The 16,344-nt window shown below is 45.3% G+C and overlaps 2 protein-coding genes across 4 annotated transcripts; one reads left to right on the top strand and one right to left on the bottom strand.

Annotated features, from left to right (window-relative positions):
* Window positions 1-7,673: 7,673 nt before the first annotated feature.
* Window positions 7,674-15,569, bottom strand: SNM1 (DNA repair metallo-beta-lactamase family protein). Of its 3 annotated transcripts, none has more exons than XM_048701282.2 (10): window positions 14,980-15,569; window positions 14,585-14,765; window positions 14,239-14,478; window positions 14,023-14,167; window positions 13,166-13,300; window positions 13,019-13,085; window positions 12,857-12,934; window positions 12,452-12,504; window positions 12,246-12,372; window positions 7,674-8,046 (listed from the first exon to the last, which is right to left on the bottom strand). In XM_048701282.2, exons 1-9 carry the CDS (start codon window positions 15,488-15,490, stop codon window positions 12,271-12,273), a joined length of 1,512 nt encoding a protein of 503 aa, XP_048557239.1. In that variant the 5' UTR covers window positions 15,491-15,569; the 3' UTR covers window positions 7,674-8,046; window positions 12,246-12,270. The 3 variants fall into 3 exon arrangements, with proteins under 3 accessions (XP_048557239.1, XP_087400261.1, XP_048557237.1); XM_087544135.1 differs by having other exon boundaries at window positions 12,241-12,372; XM_048701280.1 differs by lacking the exon at window positions 7,674-8,046 and having other exon boundaries at window positions 12,152-12,372.
* Window positions 8,362-11,474, top strand: LOC125537964 (protein indeterminate-domain 12-like). The gene is made up of 3 exons (XM_048701283.2): window positions 8,362-8,500; window positions 8,989-9,385; window positions 10,301-11,474. Exons 1-3 carry the CDS (start codon window positions 8,362-8,364, stop codon window positions 11,148-11,150), a joined length of 1,386 nt encoding a protein of 461 aa, XP_048557240.2. The 3' UTR covers window positions 11,151-11,474.
* Window positions 15,570-16,344: the final 775 nt, after the last annotated feature.

Raw genomic sequence — 16,344 nt, forward strand, 5'->3', positions numbered from 1 at the left:
TATATACGGAATACATGCCTACATTACATTGACGAACTGGAGCTAGTTCTGTGTCACCCTATGTTATGACTGTTACATGATGAACCGCATCCGGCATAATTATCCATCACTGATCCGGTGCCTACGAGTTTTCCATATACTGGTTTACGCTTATTTACTTTTCCGTTGCTACTGTTACAATCACTACAAAATACCAAAAACATTACTTTTGTTGTCTTTACTTTTGTTGCCGCTACCACCACTATCATATTACTTTGCTACTAAACACTTTTCTGCAGATAATAAGTTTCCAGGTGTGGTTGAATTGACAACTCAGCTGCTAATACTTGAGAATATTCTTTGGCTCCCCTTGTGTCGAATCAATAAATTTGGGTTGAATACTCTACCCTCGAAAGCTGTTGCGATCCCCTATACTTGTGGGTTATCACCCCCCACTTGACTGGGGGTGTTGGCATCTCCCTGCTCCAGTACGCTGACGACACCATCATCATGGTCGAAGGCTCGGATACGGACATCGCTAGCCTTAAATTCCTCCTCCTCTGCTTCCAACAAATGTTTGGCCTTAAGATCAACTTCGACAAGAGTGATGTGATGGTGATGGGCTACTCTCCGGCTGAGGCACTTGACATTGCCAACTGCCTCAACTGCCGCCTGGGCTCCTTCCCAACGACCTACCTGGGAACACCCATTAGTGACTCTCGGCTTACTGTGGTGGACCTTCGTCCTGCGGTGACTAAGTTGCAAACGCGCATTGAGCCTTGGCAAGGTCGGTGGCTCTCGAAGGCGGCCCGGACGATTCTCATCAACTCCTCGCTCTCTAGTCTCCTCCTATTCCTTATGAGCTTCTACAGCCTCCACGAGACCCCACATCACGAGATCGCCAGAATCCAGTCGCGCTTCTATTGGGCTGGGGACATGTAACGCCCCGAGACCGATGTGCCAGGTGTCCTCCAGTTATTCACTGTTGTTGCCTTGTCATTGCTTGCGTGTCATGCATTGCATATCATGTCATCATGTGCATCACATTTGCATACATGTTCGTCTCTTGCATCCGAGCTTTTTCCCCGTTGTCCGTTTTGCAATCCGACGCTCCTATGTCACCCGGTGTCCCTTTCTACCTCTTTTCGTGTGCGGGTGTTAAACGTTTTCGGATTGGACCGAGACTTGTCATGCGGCCTTGGTTTACTACCGGTAGACCGCCTGTCAAGTTTCGTACCATTTGGACTTTGTTTGATACTCCAATGGTTAACCGAGGGATCGAAAAGGCCTCGTGTGTGTTGCAGCCCAACACCCCTCCAAAGTGGCCCAAAAACCCACCTAAACCCCCTCCATCGTCTCGGTCGTTCGATCACGATCGCGTGGCCGAAAACCGCACCTCATTTGGACTCTCCTAGCTCCCTCTACCTATATATATGTGATCCTCTCCAAAAATTCGCGGTACAACCCTACCCTAACCTTCCCCGCCACCGTCGGACATTTCGTCCCGCGCCGCCGGACATGTCCGCGCCGCCGGACATGTCCGCGCCGCCGGCCACCTCACCTTCACCAATCCGGACTCGCCACGTCACCCTCCCCCACCGCCGCAGCCAACAGGCACCCGCCATCTGGCGCGCGCCGCCTCCCACCACCGCATTGCACTGCGTCCGGCCCGCCGAGGCCCGGATCTGGCCCTCCGGGCCCGTGCCGCCCATCCCATCGCCGCTGGCTACCCGTGGCCGCCTCCTGTGTGCAGCGCCCCGCGCCTGGGAGCGCCTCACCGCCCGCTCCTTCCTCAACTCCGGTTGGCACCGGCCGGCTCCGCCGCCCGACGACGTCGCTCCGTCTCGCCGCCGCTAGGTCCGGTCGCCGGGGCTCGACCGCGCCTCCACTATGGCTTCCTCCGACAAGTCCCGCCTCTCCGGTGAACAGTTTTTCCGGCGAGACCCGGCTGCTACAGTGAACTCCGTTGATCCTCGTAATCCGCACTGATCTGGATACAGATCTGAAAATATCTCGGTTGACTTTTATCCCTGAAACCCTAGCATTTTTGCATACTTTGTCGCATCATAACTCTGCATCCGTAGCTCCAATTCGTGCGTGTAGAATATCAAAATGTTCGTCTCGACGAGTACATCATTTCATTTTATTGCATCATTTTCATTTGAGCTCATCTTGATGCCCGAAATGCTGTTGGAAGAGGGCTATGTGATGAATTTATCAGATCTGTTTCTGCAAATGGCATTTTGTCATTTCTGCCATGATTAATGTGTGCATGCTATGATCTTGAGCTCTACATGTGTTTTGTAGAATGCCATTCCATGTTTACAGGGGTGTATGCCATGTATTTTTGTGATCTATGTGGTGATTAGCACAAGCATGCAAAGTAGCTTACTCAATGATGTTGATTTCAGGGACTTAGAATCTCACTAAGTCCTTGCCCTGTCATTATTTTTATGCCATATGTTCATGTTGTTTCCTAGTGATCCGTGCCTCTTTTGAGGATGATCAGTAGGGATGTTCTGTTAATATTGTTGTGCTCTATCCATCCATGTCTTTGTTTGCATTTATGGAGCACCCTAGCTTGAGTCAATCGAGCTCTACGTTTGCTATAAAATGTTCCTGGAAGATTGTTAACATGTTTAGCGATTTTGCCGAGGTTGTTGCTATTGATCCGTGCATGCTATGTTGTTATTCTTGACATGTCTAGCTTCTATGCCATGTCTTCTTCATGGGTGTATGCTTAGTTTGTCATGCCAAGTTTTTTAGTGAGTGCATCGAGCTCGTAAACATGCCTACTTGTTAAACTGTTTTGCATGTTCCAGTTTTTCACTAAGTCTGGATCTGTTTATATTTTTGCTATGTTCACATGCTTGCAATTGTATTTTCTGATCCCTTTTGGTTCATGGTCACTAAGGGACTTTTGTTATGTGCTTTGAGTATCTTCATGCCATGCCTTGCTTTGCCATGATATGTTCCTGTAGCATGTAGTTTTCATGCTCTAAAGATTGCTTCCTGATGATAAATTCCTGACTTGTGTTATTTTCACTAAGTCTGAAACCTGTTATCATTTGCACTTTTGCCATGCTTGTTTGAACCTGTTAATGAGTGAATTAGCCATAGCTCAGTGTTCATAGTTCGTCAAGCATCATGAGTGGATCCCTGCCATGTATTTTGTTGCCATGTTTGAGTGATGTAGCATATTTATCTTGTTGCATTTAGATGGCTACTTGCTGTTTATCGCAGACCGGTGCCATGTTTGTTTTGCTTGCCATTTCCAAACCGTGCATCCGATTCCAGTGATCTTTATATCGATTTCAACCGAAATCAACTCACCGTTCCAATGGCACTCTTGGATTTCCAAGTTGAGGCCAGGTTCAATCATTCCTTTCCAAATCTTGCATATGCATCACATACCGCATCCCGCATATCATGCCATGTTCATGTGTTGGTTGTTTACTATGTTGTGTGTTTCTTTCTGGTGTTGCTTCTTCAGGTTGGTTCTGATAACGTCGCGTATGTGAGGACCCGTTCGACTACATCCGTTTGTCTTCTTCATGGACTCGTTCTTCTTCCTTGCGGGATTTCAGGCAAGATGACCATACCCTCGAAATCACTTCTATCTTTGTTTGCTAGTTGCTCGCTCTTTTGCTATGCCTATGATGCGATACCTACCACTTGCTTATCATGCCTCCCATATTGTTGAGCCAAGCCTCTAACCCACCTTGTCCTAGCAAACCGTTATTTGGCTATGTTACCGTTTTGCTCAGCCCCTCTTATAGCGTTGTAGTTACAGGTGAAGATTGGAGTTTGTTCCTTGTTGGAACATGGATATTTTGTTGGGATATCACAATATCTCTTATTTAATTAATGCATCTATATACTTGGTAAAGGGTGGAAGGCTCGGCCTTATGCCTGGTGTTTTGTTCCACTCGTGCCGCCCTAGTTTCCGTCATATCGGTGTTATGTTCCCGAATTTTGCGTTCCTTACAGGGTTGGGTTATAATGGGAACACTTTGACAGTTCGCCTTGAATAAAACTCCTCCAGTAAGGCCCAACATTGGTTTTACCATTCGCCACCTAGCCTTTTCTTTCCCTTGGGTTCTGCAGACTCAAGGGTCATCTTTATTTTAACCCCCCCGGGCCAGTGCTCCTCTGAGTGTTGGTCCAACTGAGCGATGTCCGAGGCTACCAGGGGCAACTCTGGGCTGGCCTACCCGACGTCTTGCTCATCCGGTGTGCCCTGAGAACGAGATATGTGCGGCTCCTATCGGGATTTGTCGGCACATCTGGGTGGCTTTGCTGGTCCTATTTTACCATTGTCGAGATGTCTTGTAACCGGGATTCTGAGCCTGATCGGGTCTTCCTGGGAGAAGGAATATCCTTCGTTGACCGTGAGAGCTTGTGATGGGCTAAGTTGGGACACCCCTGCAGGGATTTGAACTTTCGAAAGCCATGCCCGCGGTTATGGGCAGATGGGAATTTGTTAATGTCCGGTTGTAGAAAACCTGAAGTTGATCTTAATTAAAATACATCCACTGCATGTGTAACCGTGATGGTCTCTTCTCGGCGGAGTCCGGGAAGTGAACACGGTGTTGGAGCTATGTTTGACGTAGGTTGTTCTAGGATCACTTCTTGATCATAGATTCTCGAACGTGCTTTTGCCTTCTCTTCTCGCTCTCATTTGCGTATGTTAGCCACCAAATATGCTAGTCGCTTGCTGCAGCTCCACCTCATACCTTTTACCCTACCTATAAGCTTAAATAGTCTTGATCGCGGAGGTGTGAGATTGCTGAGTCCCCGTGACTCACAGATACCTCCAAAACCAGTTTGCAGGTGCTGATGTTACCGAGCAGGTGACGCAACCAAGCTCATGGAGGAGCTCGATGAAGATCTTGTCCTTTGTGTTGTTCCGTTTCCAGTTGATCAGTAGTGGAGCCCAGTCGGAACGATCGGGGATATGTGTAGCATTTGGGGTAGTCTTCTTTTATTTTGGTTCCGTAGTCGGACCTTGATTGTATCTGGATGATGTAATGCTTTATTCATGTATTGTGTGAAGTGGCGATTGTAAGCCAACTATGTATCTCTTTCCCTTATGTATTACATGAGCTGTGTGAAGATTACCTCGCTTGCGACTTTGCTTTCAATGTGGTTATGCCTCTAAGTCGTGCTTCGACACGTGGGAGATATAGCCGCATCGAGGGTGTTACAGGACAATAACAAACAGAAGTATCATATGGTTAGCTGGCCCGACATCTGCAAGCCCCGGGAGCAGGGAGTTGGCATCATGTGCTCAAAGCGCATGAACATTGCCCTCCTCTCCCGCTGGCTCTGGCACATTTCACAAGGGCAGGGAGGTCTGTGGTTAGATATCATCCGGAATAAATACCTGCGTGGCCAGCCTCTGGCCTTCTGCCAACGTTCGGGTGGATCCCAGTTCTGGCAATCGGTCATCCAACTGCTCCCCGTCCTCCGCATTGGGACCTCTATCTCGGTCGGCTCGGGCTCTGCGACCTTGTTCTGGTTTGACCGATGGACGGGTGACGCTCCCTTCGCAGCCCGCTTCCCTGACCTCTTCTCCATCGCCATCGTCCCTACAATCTCAGTTCAACAGGCCCTTATTGACTTAGGGCACCTCGCGTTCCGGAGGCCATTTGGGCATCCGGAAGTGGCCGCGTGGCATGAACTTCTTGATTGTATTGCTCTCCATGAACCGTCGGTTGATGCGGGCCCAAATGAGGTTCGCTGGCGCCTCGAGGCCTCGGGACAATTCTCCACCAAGTCCCTTTACGCGGCTATCGCCCCATCCTCCGCCCCGCCTCCCCTCCAGGCGGTATGGTCCATTCGCCTGCCCCTCAAAATCCGCATCTTCATGTGGCAATGGATCCGTGGCAGGCTGCCGTCTGGAGTTGAGGTCCGCAAGCGCAATGGCCCGGGCTCCGGCCTCTGCCCCCTCTGTGTTACCCCCGAAGACTCGAACCACATCTTCTTATCCTGCGTGTCTGCTCAGTTTGTTTGGAGCTGCTTTAGAGAGGCGGTTGGTGGGGATTAGTGCCACTCCAACTTCCCCGACCTCTTCGCCGATTTTCAGGCCTCGCCGTCGCCATCTCGCCACATTAGGTGGCTTGAGATTGGGGCCCTCGCGTGGACGCTCTGGACTATTCGCAATAAGCTTGTGATTCAGCGCTCCCCTCTTCGACGCTCTACTGACGCTCTCTTCAAACTGTCTGGTTACTTGCAGCTCTGGCGGCCGCTTAGGCGCCCTCGGGACCGGGACGCCATCTCCGCCTTCATCGCCGATCTTCGCTCGATGGCCGTCCGCCTGTCGCCGCCCCCTCCGCCTCCTCCGCCTGAGCCTGATTAGTCGTCTGTTTGCTCTCCGGCCTTAGCCCGGGCTGAGCCTATCTTTTATGTCGTGTGTGTTTTGGGCTTGTTGAGTTGTGCCCTCAGCAGTACCTCTGGACTTCTCTGTTGAGCGTCTTGGGTGTGTGTGTCTGAACTAGTCCTTGTATGTGCTCTTGGCGGTTTGCTTTATTTATAAAGCAGGGCGAAAGCCTTTTTTGGTAAGCTAGCTATAGCAAATGTGATAGTGCAACACTGTTCGGTTACATGAGGTTTCAGGGGTGCAGCACAAGCTGTGCTAGCTGATTTTAACCTTTTCTTTCTTTCTTCTGAGTAATAAAATCTAGTTCTTTCATTCCTCAAAAAAAGGATAGTTCTTTCATAAACGGGAAAGAACTTAAGTCATGGAGCTTGAAAATTGATATGGTCTCTTGTTTTCGATGAGTGAAAGACGTTATTAATCTTTCTGATCGGACACAATTTTGAGAGAGAGACCATGATTTTAGCCTACTAAGTGCATCTTCAACACGGCCCATCAAATCTTTCCTATATGTCGAGACCAAATAGTCTGTACACTTTTAGGTCTCCAGCGCCATTCCTTAATTATCCGAACGTCCGAAATTCCCCTAGACTATCCTCAAATCAAGCACAGCTCTAGAGACCAAAGGGGTCTGGACTGTCCACGGACAGCGCTAACGCAGCCTCAAACCCTACTACAAATCCATTCTTTTGCCTCTATCTCTTCTCTCTTCATTGGACAAGGGGCGAATAAATATGAAATTTTGGGTATAAGGTTGGACGGCCGGTGTCCGCTGTCCATGGACACATCCGGACATTTGAGCATGGCCGTTTGGTGAATACTGTTGGAAGACCTGTTGCCTGTTCTTGCCTCAGCCCTGGCTGCAGGCTCGCACACACAAGGAGCCAAAGAGAGCGGGGTGTCACTCGCCGTGCTCTCTCGGGGAAACCGCCCATCAGAAAGCTCCACCACGCAACCAAAATGCTCCCAGCTTTCGGTTCTCTGGAATCATCGCATGCAAAGTTTAAGCATACATTTCCATTCCAACAAGCGCCGAGTTTAAACATACGTTTCCATTCCAACAAGCGCCGGGACAGCACGAATTCCAGAGCTTCTTAACATAGCCACAAAGTAGGAAAAGGAAAGGAAGATACATCTAAAATAGGAAAAGGAAAGGAAAGGAAAGATTTCAAGCACGTTTTTTTAATGAAAATGATATTCTTTTTTCTAACTCAGTTAACACAAATGCAAGTAATTGGCCTTGTAAAACCAACGAAATGTGACTCTGTGGTTTGTGGCCAATCCTAGATGAGCCACACAGCAATACCCCACCCCATAACCATCAATTTTCTTCCTTATTACTGAAACATTGCGCCAGGTAGTTAAGTAAAACCAATCGTATCAGTAAACAGGGTTCATACGAAGGACAACGACTAAAAAATGTGGCCAGCGTTTGTCACATCTAGCGGATCTCTCCATTGTCATTACCCTTCCGCCGTCTCATGCCTGCACTTTAAGCATAATCTACTCTTGATCCTCCATCAGTTCCTTCGTTCGATTGTGACATTGTCTCCAAGATATAATATACATACACGTCACAGAATTCACGTCGACAATGACAGGCTAGTAGGTTTATACCCTCCCAGAGTAAGATGCCTGATGCGCTTGATCCTCTCTTGTCGGTATTTATAATGTGTACAGCTTCTAACCTGTAAAAAAGTCATATGAAAGTTAATATCTTCCTAATGTTAATATGACCCTCCAGTTGTTCCAGTGGCCTCAAAAACTATTAGATCAATCAACGAGATAATAATAATATAAAATAATTGAGGAAACAAAATATGGTTTTGGCTGTTTAATGGCAAATAATGGTGAAGCTTTTCCCGCAAAAAAAATGGTGAAGCAACAGTTACCGATGTTGACAGAAAAGAAATTGACCTCTCCTATTCCATTCCCTCATGCTTAAATCAGCGCTCTCCTCTCTTAGAGTACATTCCCAACACCAGAAACTGAGCTACCAAACAATGTCTCAGACATCTGAGGAAGAGTCTCTATTCAACTTCCAGCAGCAACAGAAGCTGGCACTCTGTGAAGCAGCACTGAGCAAAGGCGACCCCATCATCCATGCAGGGAAAAAGAGACGAGGTCATCCTGGCCAACCAGGTAAGGTAACAGTTGTAGCATATATTGTTTCAGTATTTATGAGTTCAACCCATACTTTCAACTACCACAAAGGCAAAAACATGATGGCACGAAAGATGGATCCAGGCATAATCCAAGTATAAACTTTAACTGTGCCAACATGGAGTGGTTCTCATATAAAGATGATAGAATGCTGTCATGATATCAAGTTGATTAGAAACGTACGTATAAAGACAGATTATGGTATTAGTGAGCCTGAACGATCACTTGTAAACAACCTACTTTCACTGCTGAACTATTGTTTTTACAGTCCAATCCTGTCATGATTCACCCCAGGTCTAGTTAATTTATTTCACGGGTAATAAATAGCTCTAAGCCATGCAGCAATTAATCAAACACATAGCATTCAAACAGTTTGTTGTTGAGTGAAATGACGGATGAAAGTAGGATGCGGACAGGAGCAACAATCTGTTAACATCACCCATCTGTTCATCTTGTTCATTGTGCAGATCCAGATGCAGAAGTAGTTGCATTCTCACCCAAGACATTATTGGCAACAAACAGATATATATGTGAAGTCTGCCATAAGGGTTTCCAGAGAGACCAAAACCTTCAACTCCACAGGAGGTGTCACAACTTACCATGGAAGCTCAAGCAGACAAGCGGCACCGACGCTAAGAAGAAGGTGTATATTTGCCCTGAAGCCACCTGCCCTCACCATGATGCAACCCGTGCTTTGGGTGATCTAACAGGGATAAAGAAGCACTACTCACGGAAGCATGGCGAGAAGAAATGGAAGTGTGAAAGATGCTCTAAGAAATATGCAGTCCAATCGGACTGGAGAGCACACACGAAGATATGTGGCACCAAGGAGTACCGCTGTGATTGCGGAACAATATTCTCAAGGTATTTTTCTCATCAATCAAGAACTATAATGCACAACAGGCTCTTAAATCCTGGAGTTGTCTGGTATTTCAACAAGTAGATATTTCAGCTAGATTAATTGTTGATTATGACTGCTCCAAATGTGATATTCAATACCCCTGAGGGCCTCTTTGGTTTGCAGTATTCAAAAAGCACCGGAATAGGAAAATCATAGGAATAGGATGTCATGGCATTTCAAATCCTACAGAAATCAAAAGTACAAGGGATTTAGTATTAAGGTTATTTGGTTTCACCATTTGGAAAACACTAATTTTCTAGAGATTTGAGTGGATATCGTAGTTGTCATAGACTCGAAGGAATTTTCCATGCAATCTAACCTCTTGCGAGGAATCCTATGGAATTGTAGTGTACAAAAGCAATCCATAGGAATTTGGGAGGATCCATTCCTTTGAATCAGATGAACCTAAAGGAAAATTTCATCTGGATTAGAATCCTACGAAATTCTTTAAATAATCCTTTGACCTAAAAGAACCGTGTATTCACCGGCTAGAAATTCAATTACAAAAACAAAACAAGCCAGCATCAGTTTCCCACACTTGGTGCAAACATAGGATTGAATCATATATAGTTTATTTTCTGCCATGCATGCTACCTAGCGTGCATAGATCCACCATCCATTTCACCTGAATATCCTTGCCACATTTTTTTAGTTTTGTCAAAGAATATCTTTGTTTCTAAGTGTTACATGATGTTTTGCCAAGTTGCTCTTGTTTCAGAGTGAATCTCAAACACAATAAGCTGGGAATCCTAGTAGAAAAACATTTCCCTACCTTCTCCAGGCAATCTACACCACATGAGTGAACAATCACAAGTGTAACCATCTGAAGTGCCGATATTTACAAACTGACATTTCTTCCCGTTACAATATTGTTACAGAAAGGACAGCTTCATCACACATCGAGCCTTCTGTGATGCATTAACTGAAGATAACTCCAGAATCAACCAAAGCCTCGCTGCCATGGTGGGAAGTTTGCATGGCCAACAGCAGAGCATCTTTCCGCACACGATACCTGGTCCAGACTCTTCCCCAAATGATGCAGCCGGAAACTTCTCTGGTAATGACCATAGTTCAGACGACCATCTGGGGTCTTTATCACCTTATACTTTCATCCGAAGGTCCACTTCATTGTTCTCCAACCAGATGATATTACCACACGATTCTGGCACTCTAGCAGATGGGAGTGAACCAAGCTCTCCTTACATGTCCATGAGCTCTCCATACATGTCAGCCACAGCCCTGCTACAGAAAGCAGCAGAGATGGGAGCAAAGACCAGTGAAGATCCTACGACACCATTGCTTCTGAAAGGTTTCCCGAACTATTTCACCACCAAAGGTCACATTGGGATATCTTCTGGCATCCTAGGGACCCCGATAGCTAATAGTGATAGAAAGAAGACTGCTGAAGACAACAGCTCCTACATGAACTCACCATGGACTGGTAGCTGCATGAGACCTCCTAATGCAGTGCCTTGGATCGGACTACCGCCATTTTCCATGGGGGCAGAAAATAGAAGCTCTAGCATGGTTGATGAGGATCATATGCAGCAAAATGCGCATGAGACCATTTTTGGGGTTAGAGATGTGGGACTAACGCAAGACTTTCTAGGTTTAGGAGGCCATGGTAATGCCGAGATGCACGATGACACCTACAATGGGGAAATGGCATTAAGCTATTCCAATGAGCAGCAGAAATCTGAGCAAGATATCTACTCCTACCATCAGTAGTCTCATGAATCTATAGACCCATTTGGGATTCATAAGCACAATAGTTTACTTACAACAAATAGTTTCAGCTTGAAGTTCCTTCAATAACATGTACTACAATATAAACCTTTATTATTTAAGTCAAATATGGCTAGAAGATGATTTCATGAAATTCTGAAAACTTAGCTGACACAAAACTGACACGGACAGTGTGGCTTTACAGAAATCTGGTATTGCATTCAATAAGAATAAAGCTCAGTGCAAAATTATAATTATGGATGCTGGAATAGAGAGTGCAGAATATGTATTTGATTGAACAATAATTAATAACCAGAGTCTGGAATGTTATGACTTCAATGACAAGCAACATGTGAGCAACAAAAAACAGAGTTGCCTCTCAAATGAGAAAGCAACAGAATACATTTTTATCTGCTTCAGTAAAATACATGCCTCAAATGACAATGCTCACAGCATACTGGATCCGGAAGCAACAAAACGCTGCCATCTTCAACAGAGAGGCTCAATGTCACTCACCAAGCTGTTGCGACACAATACAGGCAGACGACAGTTTGTGGGCCAGTACAAGGACTTCAGGCGTCACTACTGGCAGAGCTTAGTGCTCAGGGGTGTCAGGTGTAGCATCATCTGCTGGGGTTGTGATCCCTATTCTTAGGCTTGTACAAAAAAACTTCTATTTCTATCGATGCATCAAGACAAAAGCTTTAGTGTTTCCTTGCAAAAAAATGCATGCCTTTACAAAATGTGGGGAGAAATGGCACCTCTTCAAACATGTCTTTTCAGCACAGAAAAGAATAAAAAGGCATAATCCTCTAAAGGTTTTGGTTGATCTTCATGTACCATCACGATGCCGCTGGGACATAAATAAGGCATCTGTTAAAGTATATACTCCCTCTGTCCAAAATAAGTGTCTCAACTTTGTACTAACGTTAGTACAAAGTTATACTAAACTTGAGACACTTATTTTAGGACGGAGGGAGTAGAAAATATTCTCCACAGAAAAATTCACGAAGATACAAAGCATTATTAGACTGTTAAATGTAGGAAGGCATACAACAGATACCACACTGAAAATTCCACATATGAGGCTTACATAACTGATCACGCTTCATGCCTCCATCCATCACGTGCCCTTGAGCCATTCCCGGAAATAAGCTTGCATTTTATCTCGGTTTGCCGCATTACCAACATTAACAGTGGGAATTACCTTTTGAGGTCTCAGAAACTAACCAGAAAAATATTATCCTATGGTTAGAAAACATCGCAGCAAAGACTAACAATGTAACAACAGTTTGGGGATTTACCTTCAAAAAGTCCCTAAGCTCGCTGAAACTTGAGTGCTCGCTATAAGGTACACCTACAAGGAGAAGAAATTACTTCAGAACTCATAAAGGGGCGGAAAATGTATGCAAGTTTGGAATTGCTGAACATGACACCTGACACAGATTGGATAAGAATGAGGTTAATCATCATATTACAGTTAAAAATCTGAATTTGAACCACGTATGCTTTTTATACGGTTCAGCTTCTGGTTTAAAAGGATAGTTCATTTTAAAGTTCAACAAAACACATAATCCATGTAGGACGGCCTAATATAGGGCGCATAAGATGTGGTTTAATTTCTGAGAATGAATTTGGTGGTTACCTACCTTCACATTAATAAAGCAAACATGGACGGAAAATACATGATCAGCTCTAACAAATCCTACCATAGATTGTAACTCTGCCTCTAGAGCTAGGTTTAATTAAGTCAAGCTCCTTTCCAGCTGCCTCAGAAAAAGTCCAACCTGATAAAAGATTAGGAAAGAGAACTAAGAATTATGCAATCACAAATTATGGAATACAGAATTTATCTCCTAGAGATCATTAACCTGTAGGTCGAAAAGCCAGCACAGCTAGAAATCTTTGATCAAGAGTCTCCAAGTACTTCTTCAAGTTCTATTAAAAGCTACTTTCTGGTGAGAGATGTTACTAGATAAAGCCACAAAATTTAATTTAATCAGATATTCATTTCCGACCTCATGTTGCAGTGATGCAAGGGGCAGAACATGAAGTGGTGAACTTTGATTGCATGAACTTATCCTTTTGGACAAGTCCGGCCAGCCAAATGAGTGAAGAATCCGCCTTCGTGATGCATCAGTGTATATAGGGACCTTTAAAGAATATACAAAAATGTCTTACTCCCTCCATTTTTATATACAAGGCCACAATCTCATATTACAGGTACCAGGATAAAATTTAATACATACTTTGCAAGCTAGCTTTTCTTTTCGTTTACTAGGATCATTAATACGCCACATGCATGCAAGAAAACTGACTAGCCACAATGGAGAGTAACATACACTAGTAACATACACATATCCCTAGACTATGTTACTACCTTCATAGTGGGTAGTAACATAGGTGTGGTGTCATGCAAAGCTCCATTTATTAGGTTATAGACTCATACTGCATTGGGACATGTGATGTTACAGTAACTAGCTAAGTTACTAGAACTACCTCTCTTCATTAACTCATTGCCAGTTTGCCACATAGACAAATTTGCTTAGTTGGACTTGAAGTTACTGCTGAAGTTACTCCCACTGTGGCTAGTCTGAGTGGAGGAAATAGCTGAGTGTCATTACGACTGCATGCATGCATGCAAGTTTTAAACAGGTTACTAGTCCAAGAAAATATCATAAATTTTTGCCTCGATTACTGTTGGTGGCCTTGTATAGATGCAAAATGTATATTCCATAGTGGCCTTGTATAAGTAAATGGAGGGAGTATCTGAAAACTAAAAGACGCTCATGGCCATTTCAGACAGCACAGCATTAGGAAATACTACTTGGCAAGAAAGACAGCAATAAATAGTGAAATCCCAGCTATATAGTACCTCTAAAGCTTGAGAAATTGCTAGATAGACATTCTCTTTCCCGATGCTATATGCCCCAACAACAATAAGTGTCTTTGGTTGCTTCTTTAGATACCTTTGAGCTGTCCTGACAACAAAATCAATAACATCCTCCTGTGGTGGAAATCTGAAACAGCTATCAGGTTATCAAAGTAAACATTATAGAGGAAATGCTTAATTTCAAGGTTGTGAGCTGACTTGTATTTTGGATTGCAATATGTTGTATCCAGATAAAGCAAACTTATGCGGCCAGTTTGGAGGAGTGGGTGCAATTGCATGGATTTTGATGCTCTAAAATCCCCAGTGTGGAGATAGGTCTTGCCATCACTAAGACGAAAGTGAATTAGAGCTGCACCAGGGCAATGATTGGCCTCCAAGAAGGTAACCTTCACTCCGTCAATGACATACTCAGTATCAAGCTCCAAGGGACAAACATACCTGCAAACATCAATTTGCCACTCAGTAGTTGGTATCACTGCTGCTGCTGTTGGTGGTAGAGAATTGGAGAGGTCATCATCAAACACTCCGAAAAATGAAGCCTTACGCAGAGTCAATTGATAGTAACATCTTCACCAGGCGTGCAGTGAGTGCAGTACAATAGATAGGACCATGACACCACTTCTTGGTTAACCCACCGTAATGATCATAATGGAAATGGCTGAGAAAATAAGCAGAGCACCCCTCAACTGCTCCATACCGAAATGCGTCCACCGTGAACGGCGTACCTAGATCCCAATTTAAAGATACATGAAAAGAACAAATCAGTGACATCAAACATAGCTAGCGTTCAATATGCTACTGTTCTCAGTTAGCGCGGAGCCACATACACAGAGACACGCGGTAGTGAACTAATTAAATCACTACAGCAATTCTTCAATAGACCCTAGTAACGCAATACGCGGCCATAATTCCAACCGTGAGTGCAGGAACAGCCTTTACCGGGAATCTTCTTGTAGAAGGGGCAAGCGACGGGCTTCCTGGACGCCCCGTTCTCGTCCAAGCCTCCCCAGCGCCGCTTCCTACCGGACCCAGCAACAGAAGGAGAAGGGGAAGAGGAGGAAGCCCCAGCCCCAACGGGGACCCCCTGCGCCGCCTCTTCCCGCGGCGGCTTCTGGATTCCCCACGCCTGGAAGAGGTTCTTCTGAACCGGCGGGCCGCAAACTTTCTCCGTCATTCCAGAGGCTGGCTTCTCGATCCCCCACGCCTGGAAGAGGTTCTTCTGAACCAACGGGCCGCAAAATTTCTCCGTTGTTCCATCGGCTGGCCTTCTCCGATGAGAAGGAGGGGCTTGCAGGGAGGACCAGTCGATGCCGCTGCGGTAGAAGTCGTCGGCGAAGCTGCTGGTGGCGGGTGCGGTGGGGGGTGACGCGGGGAAACCGTTGTCGTCGAGGTCGTCCGAAATGGGCAGGGTCAGGTCGGTTTCGGCGTCGCCGGCGATGGCGGCGGCCATCGCGGCTGGGGTCGCAAGGAGGGTTTGAAACGAGCGGCGGGAGTGGGGAGGGAAGAAGAGGAACGGGGAGGAGGAGTGGCGTGGCGTGGGAAACGAATAGGGTGTGGTGTGAACGCGCTGCGGGGACTGCCGATCGTCCGATCAGTTTGATCGACGATCCAACGTCGCGTCCTTGGTTCGGTCTTTCGTATAAAAAAAAGATAACCATCGCATCCTTAGACCAAATGCGGATGCGAACGTTAAATGTTAATTTGGGCGCGGCACCTTCTTTGTTTCCATTTTATTTTGCGTGCTGGTTTAAGAGCAACTCCAGCTGACCCAAACGGTGATTTCGTTCACTTTTTGTTCGTTTGGATCGGCCGCCCGTCTAATGTCCGCCCTGTTTTTCGTATAGATCGACAGCGCGCCTAACACGCCGATGTGCAGGCGTGACCGACTGGCCGCCCAATTTTACATTGATTTGCATTCAAACATATTGTGAAATGAAATAACAAACAAAATAGTTTAGCCGCCAAATAAATAGTACTTCCTCCGTTGCTAAATATAGGATGTATAGTTTTTGGCACGGAAATTAAAGAACGCATGTGGAGGGAAAATTTCACAAGTTTTGGGCGAGACTACACCTGAACAATTGACATGAGAAAATAGAGGAGCTTGCCCTATGTAAGGAAATGTAATCAAATTCCTTTAAAAGTTATCCAAACGAGTGGTGCAAGGTAATACACCTTATATTTCGAAAAAATTCTTAAAAATCTATACACCTTATATCAAGAAACGGAGGGAGTATAGTTTTACAAGCCAAATACAAAAAAAATGTTTCACATAGTTTTGCAGACGAATAAAAGAAGATACAT

This window comes from Triticum urartu, chromosome 2A (assembly GCF_056163025.1).
Source record: "Triticum urartu cultivar PI428250 chromosome 2A, HENAU_Tu73, whole genome shotgun sequence".
Classification (NCBI taxonomy): domain Eukaryota; kingdom Viridiplantae; phylum Streptophyta; class Magnoliopsida; order Poales; family Poaceae; genus Triticum; species Triticum urartu.